The sequence below is a fragment of the Parambassis ranga genome, chromosome 7, assembly GCF_900634625.1.
Source record: "Parambassis ranga chromosome 7, fParRan2.1, whole genome shotgun sequence".
NCBI classification, from domain to species: domain Eukaryota; kingdom Metazoa; phylum Chordata; class Actinopteri; family Ambassidae; genus Parambassis; species Parambassis ranga.
In genome coordinates this window covers 13,607,657-13,623,611 of record NC_041028.1, presented here as the reverse complement: position 1 = coordinate 13,623,611, position 15,955 = coordinate 13,607,657, and the positions used below count along the sequence as shown (strand labels likewise).

Here is a 15,955-nt window from a genome sequence, read left to right as displayed (position 1 = left end):
GTTACTCATCATTCATAGAACAGAACAAGAATAACACTGTAGCCAGCCTGACAAAGTCACAGCTCTGTTGAACCCTGTATTCCTGCAGCTCATAGTAGTGAAGTCTTAATGAGCTTTCTCACCAATAAAATCACTCATAGAGAAAAAACAATCATGATCTTCCCCCGACCGCCGAGGACACACCGCCACTTCTAGATCATAATCTAACTCTGGACTGCTTCGTGCCCATAGACCTCTCCGAGCTGACCACCAGCATCAGTAAATCTACACCAACTACATGTTGTTTAGATCCCATCCCATCTCGGCTCCTCTTTCATCTGATAGGAGACTCCATTCTGGTCTGGATTCAGAGCCCACCACAGCACTGGTTGAATTTTGTTCTCACCACTTTGCAGAATCTTTCTACATTGACAGGCGTGTGCTAGAATATACAAAGAAAGTAAAAAAAAAGTCTTACAAATTGAATGACTGGTGCAGGGCAGGTCTGTTTGATCTCATCAGTGCAGGAGTCTTGATACACACAGCGAGAGCTGGTAGCACCACCGCACCAAACGCAGCCGTACTTGGGGTCTGCAGTACGACACCGACTGCAGTCTGACCGTCCCACCGAGCAATTGAACAGAGTCACTAAAGCAAGAGAGAGGACAGTATTTCATGAGCTGGAAACATTCAGAAATATAAACAGGCACCAACAATCCTACCCACCATACAGATCCTCGGCACTGTCAATGAGGAAGTTGTTTTTTCTCCTCACGTTGATTGTAGCCGGATATTCCTCCATCAAGACAGAGTACGCATACTGAAATGAGGCCAGCAGTTAATGGTGAACACAGCATAAGCATTTCATGTGTATGAGCTGATGTTATGCACAGCCATGTGCACATCAGTTAAAGTATGTGTCAAATTATCTGGTGATGAATGCTAATGAGTCGCACTCATGCAAACACAGAAAGACAATAAAGACATTGTAGTTTACAGACATTTGCTTGCATTGCATAACACCGATTTATTGGTGTTTATTGATGAAAGCCAGTTCTTGTATTGCTGCAGCACAGCAGTGATTCAAACATTAAAAGCTAACCGTGGATTAAAAGAAATATCAACAGAAAATAAAGCTCATCTTTTCAAAGTGGAACTACATCAAGCATAGAGATCAAGTAGAGCATGTGTGAATAGATCTGACATCCAGAACATCATTAAGAATGATCATTTCTGACCTGGTGTGACTGACAGGTGATATAGTAGACTGATGGCTGTTTAGTATCCAGCTCCACGAAGGCATCCACCACCAATGACCGATTCTCAATGTCCAACACACATTCATAGTCAAAATCCTCATCCTGAAAGTACACAATCGAGATGTATTTTTATACTGAAAGACTAAAGCACAACAGAATAAATGAGCTGTATGAATCACCTGAAACAAGTTTAGATGTTGTCCAACCAGAGTTATCTTCCTCTCCACATTGACAGGAAGGAGAGCAGAATCTTTTACTTTCTCCACACATGGACATTCCTGATGGCACATTATAAAAAAAGATGAGAATCTTTACATTAGAGGGTGGAGCCATACCGTATATACATACATCTGGGTCTGGGTGCCTACCTTGCTGCTGTTACACAAATAATCCTGCTCTTTGGTGTGATCACAGAAAAGGTTTAGGTTTTCCTACACTGATTTTCATAAAGAAATTTTGCATAACGGACACTGTGAAGGCACTCATTGGTTTGAAGAGATAATCATCTCTTCAAACCAATGCAATACACAGGTTACAGCACACACAGTCCTCTCCTCCTATCTACAAAAAGTAGAATCTTATCAGAATGTCAAGAAAACATGACAGTCCACATACTCCAGGTCAAACTGTGCATAAAAATGTTTCATCTGTAATTAGATGCTTTCAAAAAAAGTTGAATCCTTCAAATTAATGTCATGCTATCAAAGCTTAATAGCATACAAATAAAAAGATCACAAAAGCATTCCAGTGAAACTTAAAACACATAAACCAAACCGCAGGGAAAGGACGGCCGTTTTTTAAACAATAAATGATCATGATGTTGACAGCTTAACTATCCTTCATTCATACAAAACAGCAGAAAATTATTACTTAAAACTAGCATTGAATGAGGTAAACAGTAATGGTATGAAGAGGGAAAACATGTCAATAAAACCTGTAGGGTAAATTGATTTTGTGTCAGTCATGTGCTGGTCTTGCAGTCAGTGTACTGCACTGAAAGAGTAGATACTGAATCTAATATTTCCCGGTTAGAAAAACAAGTAATTGACAGATAGTTGAACTATTTAATTTGTTTAATTATGTCTGCATCTAATCTGAAGGTACAACTAGGAGAGGGTAGTTAGCATGTATGTACTAACACTCCTTTATTTCAATGTCACCTACTGGCAGCCATATATTTTGGCATGTATTTTGCATTTCATAGAGCATCTATAAATCTGATCTGATATAAACCTGATCGATTGACTGCTGAATGAATTAGCAAGCTAATGCACACTTGATTTTTAGACTCCTGTAGCACATTTTGCTAAGTATTTATTTTCATTTTAGTTTTTTTTCACTTCTGCACTCACCCGAAGATAAGAGTCAGTCGAAGAATCAGATTGTGTGTTTTCTGCAGTTTCAGAGTTGAAGTCATTAACTGTCGGTGACTGTGTGGCCATAAATGACTGAGCAACAGAGTCCAGCTCAGTCTTCTCCTCTGGCTTCTCCCACCCATTGAGCCATGGAGGTGAACCATTATCTTCAGAAGGGGCCAAGGGAATGGTTTCAATGTCCTCACTGATGGGAATGTCAATTAAAAAGGGCACTCCGCTGAAAGTAGTGGAGCTTATCTCAAAGGAGGAACTCACTGCTTCACCAACTGACTCAAACAATGTTATGTGAGAGCCTACCTCTGCAGTAGTGCTGCTGGGTAATGTAGTGTGTGGTGTTTCGTCAGTGATATTTGAGGTGTCAGTGTCCACAGCCATTGAAAACACTGTTGTAGTGCCACTAGTTCCCTCCACATCAGAGAGGAACTGGCCTGTGCTGGTGACATCAGCTTGTGCAGTGACGGTGGTAACCTGGGTAGAGATTTTGACAAAGGGGGAAGTTGTGGCAAGGGTAACTGATGTAGTGGATTCAGTATGAGAGGTAGTGGGTGGAATCTCTGTGGTAATAGTTGAGGGGACAGCTGCTGTGGTGGGGGCAGATGTCTCTGTGGGTGGTGGGGGCTGTGTTGTTGCTGCTGCAGTTGTTGTTGCTGTAGTTGTTGTTGTAGTTGTTGTTGTTGTTGTTGTAGTCAGGACAGTAGGAGGTGAAAGGGTCGGTTTTCTGGTGGGTGGAGGGGTGGTGGGTGTTGGCGGTTTGAACTTGATGATGGAGAAACACAAGTGAACATGCAACAAAAGGAGAGGACAAGAAAAGCGCAGAAAAAAAACAAAATTAGGATAAAACTTAAGAGTATGCAAAAAGGTAAAAAAACAACATGAAAAACACAACAACCAGACAACAAACAGACACTGTATGTAGAGCATGGTGCACAATGCAAAATGATAAATGTTTAGCAAAACAAACCTGGTACTGGTACCTGGTACTATAAACAGATTCTAACAGACCCCGAATTAATTCTATAAACTCACGTTTTGATTGTAGATGGTGACTCCTTGGCCGCAGGTGTGCTTATGTGTGCAGACATGCTGGTGGATACACCAGTTACATCCCCACCGACTGCTAACACATCCTTGGCATCTAGCGCAGCACAAAGTTAGTTAGTTAAACACAATATCCACGCAGAGCGGACATGTACAAACACGTGTAGCCAGCTAAAAACATTTTGCGCAGCCCGCATAGGCTAAAACTGCATTACACTAAATCATATCTGATAAAGTGACAGCATGTACTCACGGCCTGCGTCCTGACAGTTGCTGCACCAAGCTGCAGTTGTAAAAGGTGAATTCTGTCTCAGCTACAGTCACGTTTTTGAAGCGCAGTGACAGGGTCACCATCACAAATTCTGCATCAGAGAAAATAGTCTTTAGCTTCAAATGATCTGATCAGTGTTTGTGTCACTCAGATCACAAAGATCTAGACCTGATAAATGCTGACTGTGGCATTGTCAAAGGGGGGAACTGGAAGATACACAAAGTAAGTAAAGCAAAACTTTCTTGACTGTGACTGTTTATAACATCTACCCACATACTCACCATCACCTTGGCCAATGGGGGGCAGACTGCTTGCTTCAGGAGTGGAGCAAATCACACCAGTATTAGTGAGGAAGGCAGGAGTTTCTGTGTCCTGGAAGAAGCAAGAGTATGCCTCTACTTGTTTTAGGCTAGGAAGGCCCTCCACAGACACTGTGATCTGCACAATAAAACAAAACAGATTATTAAAGGACTGTCGCTGATACACAACAGTATATTCCAGAGCATACTGGTCCACTCTCGCTCCTGTATTACATCAGTTTTCTCTCCGCGGCTGATGTTGTAGAGACTGAGGTACTGGATACTGAGACACTGCTGTGTCTGGTTGAAACTCCACAACCAGTGGCCCTGCACAGACCCTCGCTGGCACTCCCATCGCTGGCCACAGCTGAAATACCACAGCAATGTTACAGGAAAGTGGTAGCAGGGAACAGCAAAGATGCTTTTTCTGAGGCAACATAACAGAACTCACCGTCCCTCCAGGACACACCAGCCACAGTAAGGGTCTTTGGCTGAGAGACAGGACTGACAGTCCAAGTGATCTCCACATTCTGCCACGGGACGCTTTTCTACCTATGGAGAGATTATTTGTGTTTTTAGAAAATTTGAAATAAAATTTTATTATTCACAACAATTTCTTTCATCAATGTCAACTACCTAAATAGCTTACCCTGAGAGAAACAGGCAAATATTGTATCTTATACAAACTCATATTTACCCAACAAGAGATTCTTTTGGAACATGACCGATTACTTTATGTTCAGTGGTTCAGGAGTGACACAGGTCATTCAATGTGAAGACTTGCGGTTTCCCCATCCATTTATCAGCATCTATAGCTACCCACACATGCACTCTGTAGGGAGTGTGCCAAAACAATACAGGCCACTTTCTCTGATCAATACCATTGTTGTGTCTGACCTTACACCTCCTGCCGACTGTTGTACTCACACAGCGGGTTTAGTGACCTTTGACCAAGACAGCCAGCTGGCCGCTCTGTTTTCCTTTATGCCATTTGCCTCTTATTCTTTTATTTTCTTTTTTCAGAGTGAGAGACACAGCTTGAGGAAGTATCAAAGCCTGACAGACTCTGACAAACGATAAATTGTCTGACATGAATGATGTGCCATGCTCAGTTTTGTGTATTGAGACATCTGTGGTTGAATAGGGAGAGAACGGGAAGGAGTCTGTTTTTACATCTTTTGAGTATTTAAAACATCTAACCCATATCTATCCACAACTAGATTCTTGGTAGACTTACAGTCGTTTTGGTCATGACATAGATGTGTGCTCCACTTTGATCCAGTAAGAGATCACTGTTAATCGGTGAGTTGGGATGGATTGTTGTGTTCGCATACACCTCCACCACACCATCTTGGCCAAGATATACCTGGATCAAGAGATAAAAGAGAGGATGTAGTTACAAATTGTGGTATATGGAACGACAGGCATGTTTAAATGGTCTATATTCCACAGACTGCAGGGCTAAAATTAAAGGCAGACAAAAACAAAATAATGTAAAAGGAATGCCTGCTTCAGCTTACATCTCAAACACAAATCAAATCACACTTGTGTGGGATCACATCAAAAGTGGCCATGAATGTAATTATCCTGCAGTCAAATCCAATATGAAGCGCAGGAAGACACCTCTGGCTTAAGTGATTCCCAGGCCTTCAAACTCTCATGTTACCTCATGTTAATGCGATCACTCTGAGCAGAGTGGAGAATCAGTTGTCCCATTAAGAGGATGCACTCAACATATAATGGCATGGGAAGCGATTAGTGACTTGGGCATGTTTACGCAGTACGTTGCTCTGCATGTCATGTTAAGCACTTTTTCAACACTCATTCATCAGTCATTCCTCCCACCCATACTGGACAAGTTAACATTACAATGCACAGTGAAATTATCTACTATCTTGTCTCTCTGGAATATCCTGTTTTTTTCTAACTTTTCAAATGGTCAGCATGGACACTGTTTGTTAAGTTAACATGTAGTTTTGAACAGGGATATATTAAGGGGGGAGACCAAAACGATGTACTTAGCCATAAACATGTTTATTTGAGCTATCAAGTTGGAAATTTTAACATGGATGTATGCTGGGATTAAAAAAACTTGGTGAGTCAGCAGGGTAGGTTTTGGTTCTCATGTATCAGAGTCAGTTCATCCCTAGAGGTTGCCACAGCAGCACATTTGTGTGATTAAACCACATGGATCAGCCTTTACTCATGAGGATACCCATGACCCAGTCATGAAGCTTACAACTTGCCATTTATTTCTGCTTCAAACACACCAATTACAAGATCTGACTTAGTTGGTGCCTTACATATCCAAATAATCAATATTATGCATTTTTACTGTAGGTGGATTTTATTTTCTGTGGCTGATGTGGTTATGGCGATGCAAGTGTTACACTACAATAGATCTAAAATCAAAACATGTATTGCCCTTTAAAGATTTCTTCTTGCTAAACTTCCAGTGTTAACTCCACAGTTTTCTCATCTCTCACTTTTGGAGGACATTTTGAGCCAAGCTGGTGACACACATCATTTATTGCAAATATATGAAGGTAGTATTAAATTTAAATGGGTCACCAATAGGTACCTTATTTTCCTCTGACACACACAGACACACACACACTCGCAGAAACCATATCTGGATGCTGTGGAATTCGTCCTGCTGTGAAACTTTAATCCTGTTACAATAGCTTACTTCGGATGGCTACATGGTGGGCAGCTTTGATCTGCTACCTAAAAGTCTGGGTCTATGTCTCACTCACTCTCTTTCACAACAGACCTACTAGACAAATACCTCACAGTAGAGTTATGTCTACAATCCTCTTATCTTGTTCGCTTTTTGCATCTATGCAGATGTTCAAAAGATAGTGATACGCTTCAATTATTAGGACCAAAGTGCAAAAACTCAGGCCTTGACAAACAATCTGACACTCCAATGAAAAATGTATCCTGGCAAATACTTCCAACTAGTTTTCTAAAATACACAATGCTTTAAAGCATTAGCTAAAAAATGCAGTCTGTCTCCAACAATCACACTCTACAGTCCACAGTACAAAAAGCAAATGTATTAAGCACGGGATCATGATGGTATGCTCTGCTGTGTATGTTGGAACACTGTGAATGCTGGAATGACGAGAATCTTCCTGTAGTCACATAGTGATGCAGAATTACATGGGGTCTGGCATAGACCTGAATAAAGAAAACATCACTGAAACTGAATTCATATGTTTTATGTGGTTTAAGGTGTGTTTGCTTTACTGGGATGAATCATAGGCTAGTAGACAGTACTAACCGCAAGGGCAGGGCTCTTGGACACAAACAAGTTAACACTTGTGTGACTGCAACAAATGGAAAATTTGCACTGGCTTATTAAGAAATTGCCAAATGGTCCAAATATTTCCATGGCACTGGTGATGTCAGGTCATTTTCCCTGCCTTCCTCCCAGTGCATTCGGGTGTGTGTCTTCCAAGGCCCTTCAGAAATGAAAAATATGAGCTACCTTGTGAAGAGTCCCTTTAGAATCTCCCAGGAAGGCGATGCTGTGTCCCTCTCTGACGCTGACAGCCACGGCAGTGAGCCGGGCAGCTGAGGTGTGCCAGGCTGCTTTAGCTTCCAGCGGGGCCCGGCTAGCCATTGGACTCGGGGTGTGGTCAGAACCACAGGGATATGCCTTCAGGGTATTCTGACAGAAAAAGAATCTGGTTAGCTGCATTCTTCTCAAATAAACACAACTCTTCACTATACTTCACTATAGTGATTTTCTTATTTATGCTATCACATTTATTTGCAAAAACCTTAAGCATGGGACTATAAGTTGATATTCCTTATATTGCCTCAGAGCCTCTGAATCTTCTTAATACATGGTAAGAGGATTGCAACAACAGATTAAAGCATTCAGAGACAACCAACTCGCTCTTTCGGTTGTGCAAAGCAACCACTCCAATCCTGTGTTCCAGTTAGTCCCTGGCTCCAGATAATTGGCCTTGAATAAAGGCAGAATAGGGCATCTTTTTTTAGCCTACTCGGAGATTGTTTATGAAGAAAACAAGATGGCTTATATTTGTTGGAAGGAGATCTGTGCTCTAGAACATCTTTCCCTTCCTTTATCTGTGCTATGGTCTTTCTATTTCCATGTTTTGTTTCCTCCCCCTTTCTCTCACTCTGTTCACTTATGTCAGTGGGTTTCAAAAGGACTCCCTTCTTGTCAGCGCTCATTAAGCAGTAGCTCAGATGATTCAGGGTTAGTTTGGTTTATTGATCCTTAACGATCCCATTAAATGGCTCTGAGGTCTGGCAGGACCTGAGGGGCTGCAGGGCAGAGGAGGGGGTCCCTGGCTGGCTGCAGCTGGGCATAGCTGCTCGTGGGGAATCTGGGAGCTCAGAGCTTTTCAACAAGGCCCTCATTACTAAACTTCCATCCATCCATTATGTGCAGTCGCTGCTCCTTCCTAAAGGCTCAGCCTAATCTTGCCAGTACAGCCATTCATTGTAACTTGGCTGTATATCTGTTTTGTCTTCCTTAGAGCACTTTAGCCAGCTGAGTTGACATGCTTAGTACAGGTACATTTTAAGAATACAACAGCTTTTAATATAACTAATGTAAGGCCTGTTTACATGCCATAACAAGAGCAAACAACAACATTTAAAGGCCTGTATGAGCATGTTATTATCAGAATCATTAGTTCAAAATCTCCAATATATTTTCTTTTAACAAAGGACAACTCTGCTTCAAAATATGCAACAACCTCACTCCCTCCTTCTCCTTTATTCTTACCAAGGGAAGGTTGGCACAGCTGGACTTGACCTCGTACTCTATGTAAGCCACTTCTCTTCCTTCTACCCGCCCATCTTGGGTGTAGCAGAGGTCACGGGTGGAGTCGATGTGTCTGTCGAGCTCATCCAGAGGGAAAATGCACAGAGCTGAGAAATCCAAGGGGCCATTGTTTGTGGAGCTGATGCGGGTGGAGAAGACTCCCAGCAGATCCTCACCCTGGAGGCCTGCACCTTGTCCCACCTGTTGCAACAAAGGCGTGGAGGCAAAACTCTGGCAAGTTAAACACCAGTGTAACCCTGATGTGAAAGCAAGATTTAAAGATCCCTTATGCTCCTTATAACTGACACAATGTTGGTAATTTCAGAAACATGAACAAATAAACAACTGAGATAATGCTAATAGTTATGTTACAATAATTAATGATATATTTATGTAATAACCACTGTACATGTCAAGATTTAGGAAGTCTAGTCTTAAATTTAAAAATGTGTGGACCACAGCAAGCCTTTGCCCTGTCAAACTAGAGCAGTTTTAGATGCACAAGAGGGGCACAAGTGGTTATAATGTTTTGATTTAAACCCACAGAATTACCTGGGCTGCTTGGAGTAGGCTGTAACTCCTATCAGTAGAGGATGATGATTGGCAGACAAGAGGAATTTCCACATATGAATAGTAGGAGGTGTCTTCCAGGCACACTCGAGCAGCATAGGTCCGGTACTCCCTTGATACTGACTTGATGTCACGGCGGTAAAACAAGAAGTACACATATGAACGTCGCATGAAAGCTGTCACAAAATGATGGTCATATTCCGACAGACGGCCAGCCACAGCCAGCTTGGCTGTTTCTTCGTAGGAAAACACCGGTTCTGATGAAAGGTGGCGGGTGGAGATTGGTGGGTGGCTGGCAGTATATCCCCGACCCACATACATCACCGTCCTTTTCCCATCGTCAAGCCCCACCACCAGCCCCACAGTTGACACTGATGGGTCATTGGCTGCAACATACTGCGTATCCACAGGCCTCTCTGTGGAGAAGAGAACCTCCTTGATGGACGTCAGGTTGCGTTTCTGGCAGGTGCCCTGGTGGACACTGCCACAGGTGATCAGTTCTAAAGCCTTTGGATCAACCAGCAGTAATTTGTTGTGGTTACTGGTTTTTCTGGCCTGGGGACAGTTTGACTCTGTGACTGGAGGAAGGCAGTCTTTGCTGTCACTTACGGGACCGGTCGTCTCCTCTTGCTCCAGCCTGAGCCCGTCTGATCCATCCAGCTGGAAAAGATGGTCTCTGGCACCCACATACACCGTCCCCACAGAGGGATCTGGGTGGAGCACCAGGTGCTGGAACTCAGTGTCATTGCGGGAAAACCGTGGGTAGGAGCGACCATGGAAGGTAGCAAAGATGTTAAAGATGAGGAGCAAGACCAGGGTGGAGTTTAGAGCCTTCCCATGTAGCATGGCAAACACTCTGAGGGGAAAAAAACAGGGTTATGCTAGCAACTGTTTGAGATTAAGCATCAACATTCAATACAGCTAAAGCTGCTTCAGAATAGCTGAGTATAGTGCAAGTTTAAGAGTTTTACAGAGCTTAGGTTTTAGCTAAGAGAAGGATGTGGCAAGAACCTCTTAAGAATTTAAGCTAGGAGGAAATTGCTCTTTTTCTTTTGGCTCTCACATCTCAAAGCACACTCATTTCAAGAGTTTAAATGAAAGATTCTATAACTTGTAAAAAGTAAAATTAAAAAAAACTAAACTAATTTCAATTTGAAGTCTGCATTTGTAGACAGGTGTGCAGACTGCAAATGGAACCAACCAAAAAAGTGTGCTGATGATGTACACAGGAAATCCCAGCTGCCACACAGTCTGGCTGTTGTCAAATGATCACATACAACAATCACATTCAAATGAACAAAAATATAAGGTGAAGCAAAACGCATGAATACACTTCTGTGAATGGCGTCTCACCATTTAAGGTATTGTTAAATGAAGACTTGCTTCGCCCTTCCGCCTGGAATCATAGCCCAGTCCTTTCCCCTGTCAGTGAAATGTAGCAACACAGGGGATTTGTGATCTGTAGACAAAGGAGGGAGAGATGATTTTAAAATAAATCTCTTTCATGCTATTCTTTATGTCATAGCACCAAGTATATGATTACCAGCATGATGTTTATAACTTCACCACTGTATATTCACCAAACTTGCAAAAGCTGGAACATTCAAAACAACAACTCTCATTTCCCATATCTGCAGCCATCAACACCTCTGAGGGAAGTGGTTTATGGACACTGAGAGCCTTCGCATTAGAGAAAAACCACTTTAATAATTGAACAGTTTCCTCGGACCTTTCACTGACCTCACCAAGAAAGGTCACATAGAACCATAACGTGTGAAACAAACCTGAAACTGGGGACAGAAATGAAACGCTGACAAGTATTACTTATGCCCCAATACCCTGAATAATGGCAGCAAACATACAAGGGGGACATACAAGGGGGAGAAATGTAATATTTCAAATATTACCCTGAAGTGTGAATAGACTGCAGAGACATTAAACATGCAGTGCCATCTCACCTAACTGTCTACCCCCTGGGGCTGCAATCAGGACAAAGATTAGGAGGGGCTGACAGGGAGGAGACGGGAATCTCTGTGTGTATGTGTGTTCGTACATAACTGGGGGCCTTCCAGGAGCAGGTGCATGTGTCTGGTAAGTGGGTGAGTGTGTCTCAGTCCTCCTCTTTACTTATTCATGAGCAGAATAAGAAGTATAATAAGAAATAACCTCCACGCCCACTGTCAGAGGATTTGAGTTGAGGCTGTGATGTGAGTGTGTATCAGAAGAGGAGTGGCCCGTACAGTCAGTTAAACAGGGCTGAAGATTCACATAGTCCTCTGAGACAGCGGAGGACTAGTCTTTATGAAATATATATATATATAAAACAAACAAATTATTATTGCGCTTCATGTTTTATTTAATCAAATCTGCTGGAGCTCTCACAAAAGAGTTTAAGTGAGCAATATAAAAAAATGTTAAGGTGGCCAGTGTGGAGATCATTTTAGATATCCAAAGTTTTATTATATATCATATTATAAAGATGGCCTTTTTGGTAAGCAAAATCCCTCCACATATGTTTTTTTTAATTCACTCATTCATTCATTTGCTAAGACTAGAGCAACTTAAGGCAAATATACTTCAATCACATAAATTCAATTCAGACGGAACTAAATGAAAATAACTTTCTGTAAGACTAATAACATATTTCAGTCTCTTCCAGTCTATAAAAGAGAAACTGGGAACAAATCAAGACAAATTTTCACTGCTTCTCTAAACAGGCGTCCTCACCTGATCTTTGACCGACCAAGATGACGCAGTCAACATATTTATAGCCCAAGGCGACCCCATCTCCATGGGAACTTCCTCTTACCAACCAGCAATGAACGAGCTACCATGAGATCAGACTGGATGACTGTGGTGTGGGACAAAGTGGAGATGGATGTGGAAGAACGGAGACATGAGAAATACAGCTGAAACTGCTAGCAAGAGGGGAAGTCCAATTTCTCCTGACATTTAAGACCTTTTAAGGAAAACATTTTTACATCATCCATCAACCATACTGTACTTAGTTTTCATAATTGGTCAGTTACAGTTTTACCATAGTAACACTGAGCATGCCTCTATTACAAGAGCTTCATTACCTAACTTTGGCCTTTGCTGCACACTGCTTCTACTTCACTCCTACTGTGAAGTGTTTGGTAGTAATACAAATACCAGTGACACCCTTTTGAGGAGCTAAGGGGTGGAGTTTTCTCTCATGCTGTTCACCAACAATCTCCAGAGTTCATCAGTTGTGTCTGGTATGCAGCATGTTCTTCCATAGGGCACAGTCTAACAGCCTATAAATAACCTCTGGCAGGCCATTACACTGAATTGAGGAAGGATTGTTGCATAGGAACTATGGAGTAAACATTAGCTATTTACTTAGAATTTTAGCCTCGTCGGGGTGGAAAAGCCTCTATAACAGAAATGTGTCTCTATCCCCAAAATCAGGGTTGTTTTGGCTACAGGACAGCAGCCCATCCCCATCCCCACCCTCAACAGTAAGAGAAATGTTGATATACTGTACAAATGTATTTATGAACCTTTATAAACTTCTCAGACTGCAGTCTCATCTGTGAACTTTTGCCCTACCCATTCCTATCTGTCTCGCTTTCTCTCTCTGTCCATGTTTATTAATCACTCAGAGGGCCGGCTGTGCAAGTTCATTTCTAAAGCTCCTAATGAGCCATGACAGCCCACTGAACGCCTAAGACCCCATAAAATATGTGAGGTCAACAGCACGGGGACAGTGGGGGACAGTGGGCTCGGAGCCACTGAGCTCTGCCTTGCATTGTTATGTTGTGGTGGTTCGGCTGGCGTCGCGCCCCAGGCACCAGGCTCTGCAACAGTAGCATCTGTAGATCCCATCCAAAGAGTACAATGCAGAGAGTATCAAGGGATCTGTTTGAGTTCTACCAGTGATAATATACAGACCAGTCAAACAATTGGGAATTGATTTAAAAGAAGGAAGCAGAAAATGCTGGTGTATGTTAGTGGGTAACTCATGTTACAGATAAGACTTATGGTAAGAGCACAATCACTGAAGTCTGATAAGGCAGTGTTTCACTCTTAAAAGCTGGTAATGCTGGAGAAGATTCTTGACAACAATGCAAGGCTGATCAGTAACACATCTAGATAAGCATCAATGCAATCACTGCGCTGTTACAATGAATACAGTAATGTTAAGTCAGAATAGGGCTGACAGCAATCAGAGTAAAGTGCAAATGTACTGTCTGGGTATGGGTTTTGAATTTCACATGTACCATGTAAATGGTACCAAACATAACCATCATCATGGATAAAGTTTTTTTTTTATTACAACAAAACATGCCAAGTATATTCAAACTGTGACTCAACAGAGTAACAAGTCTCTGATAAACAAGCAACTCTGCATAAACTGTAGAGGGATGAAACCTCTGTCATGTTACCCACAGATTTCCTGAAGAGTGGTTTTTGAAGCTCAGATTTGTGACTGGCTGTTGCTATTTTAGCATTGCCTGATACTGCCTAGCTCTAAGTTAACCATAAAGGGGCACAGAGGAGAAGTGTTAGCAGACCTGTGGTGGGAAGCCACCTATGCAGGCAGGCAGGGATTTGAGAACAGCCTCAAGGAAACCTTTGTGTATTATTTTGATTCACTTCACCACTGGAAAGTACTGCCTGTTGTGAGTCTATCACTGCCAGTGTGAGCCTAAACATGAATAATTACACGCATAACCAACCTACTTTTTCCAAACAACAACCTAAGGGCATGATCACACCTTTCACATCACTTTCAATCTAGATTTAGTTCAAACATGTGTATTTGCATATAGTGTAGTATCTGGTTATCCTACTCAAATTAGATCAGTATGTTTAGATCACTAATATTATGAAAAGCAGAAGTACACACGTTTGGCCTCTCTCCATTTCCGTCGCCTTCTTTGGGGTAAATGGCCATCTCTCTCCACTCAGTTCACATGCAGGCACAGAGGGTCTCTCTCTGTCCCTCCGGTGTGGTGAAGGGCCTCTCTGTTTCTGCTGCTGGGGGGAATAGTGTCCCTTTCACAGCTCTACGACCAAGTGGCTACGCTGAACGGACACAGGATAAAAGCCACTTCCCTTAAAAAGAGTCTACACACACACGCAAATCTATCAAGTGCACACACCCACACAGGCAACCCGTTTTATGACAGGATCCTTTCACCCTGGATACAGCAGTGCTCTCCCTGGGAAAAGCAGGTGTTAAGCTTTGCTGCTTGGTACAGCATGTCACGCACAACCTGAGGTCCACTGTAAGAGCAACAAATTTCATCCGCTATTATCTATTACTGATGAGCTCCCATTATCTTTAATCTATACAGATCATCATTCATCAAGTGGTCTATCAGCAGACTTAAAAGGTTATACACAACACTATGGAAACTCATTAATAATGAATATAATGTAGTTTTTTTTGCAATTTATCCATGATGGCTTACTTCCATTCCAATTTCATTTTTTTTTGTTTGCAGTGAAAAAGTAGAAAGGGACACTGCAGTAACACAACAGTATGAAATAAATCACTTCAAAAAATTACAATAATACACAAATGTCATCCAGAAACAAATGTTTTGGTACTGCTACTTTAGGATATAATATTATAATGTAACATGCAAAATATTAGCATTTTTAACCGTGAGCATGCCAAAGACTTTAATAAGTTTAAGTAACTGGTGCCCCAGCATATGACAACACAGCCTTCGACCTCCTGACCTGAACTTGATGGGTGAAAGAAGACTGGTGCTGTCATGGAAATATGACAGACTGGAACTCATGGTGCTGTAATTCTTCAGTTCAACATTCAACAGGCAAACAGATCAAAGAGCAGGCAAGAGGAAGCAAGGGGTCGATAGACGTAATAAGACAGAGAGAGAGAGAATGATTGACAATAGCAGCTGATGCTCAGTTTAACTTTTTAACCAGGGACAGGGAAATGGCTATAGTACCCAGGCGGCCCTGCAGGCCAGTAAAACACGCTTAATAAGTATGTCTGCTATAGAAAAAAAAGTGCATGTTTGAATATAGTTTGATGGGAAAACATGGTCTCCATGCACCGCCTTCCTCAAATAGTACACTGTGAACCAAAATTGAAACTCCACCATATAGTTAAATTATGATAATAACAGTGAGAATGTATTCACTCTGTGAGCGGCTGTAGGTTGTGCACTCTCATTATCTCCTGTGTGCGAGTGTGTTAAGTGGCCAGTGGTCAGATCCTGAGAAAGAGCTTCTGCTGAGAGGGTTGGGCCACAACAGCGAGGACAGCAGCCAACAAATCCTGCCACAATTATAGACCTCTGCCATCTCCCATAGGAGAGTCAGCCAGTCGGCCACACCAACAATGACACCACAAG

At 42.1% G+C, this 15,955-nt stretch overlaps 1 protein-coding gene across 1 annotated transcript in view; it reads right to left on the bottom strand.

Annotated features, from left to right (window-relative positions):
- The window catches only part of LOC114438013 (plexin-B1-like), a 43,240-nt gene that overhangs the window by 11,347 nt on the left and 15,938 nt on the right, over positions 1-15,955 (bottom strand). Inside the window, exons 2-16 of the mRNA XM_028409023.1 lie at positions 10,953-11,058; positions 9,582-10,455; positions 8,991-9,230; positions 7,716-7,898; positions 5,460-5,588; positions 4,674-4,774; positions 4,457-4,589; positions 4,205-4,361; positions 3,906-4,014; positions 3,641-3,749; positions 2,591-3,370; positions 1,418-1,516; positions 1,218-1,340; positions 706-799; positions 458-627 (exon numbers count right to left, since the gene is read on the bottom strand). Coding sequence (XP_028264824.1) covers positions 458-627; positions 706-799; positions 1,218-1,340; positions 1,418-1,516; positions 2,591-3,370; positions 3,641-3,749; positions 3,906-4,014; positions 4,205-4,361; positions 4,457-4,589; positions 4,674-4,774; positions 5,460-5,588; positions 7,716-7,898; positions 8,991-9,230; positions 9,582-10,445 — 3,291 coding nt within the window. The 5' untranslated portion in view covers positions 10,446-10,455; positions 10,953-11,058. The remainder of the gene's footprint in view (positions 1-457; positions 628-705; positions 800-1,217; positions 1,341-1,417; positions 1,517-2,590; positions 3,371-3,640; positions 3,750-3,905; positions 4,015-4,204; positions 4,362-4,456; positions 4,590-4,673; positions 4,775-5,459; positions 5,589-7,715; positions 7,899-8,990; positions 9,231-9,581; positions 10,456-10,952; positions 11,059-15,955) is intronic.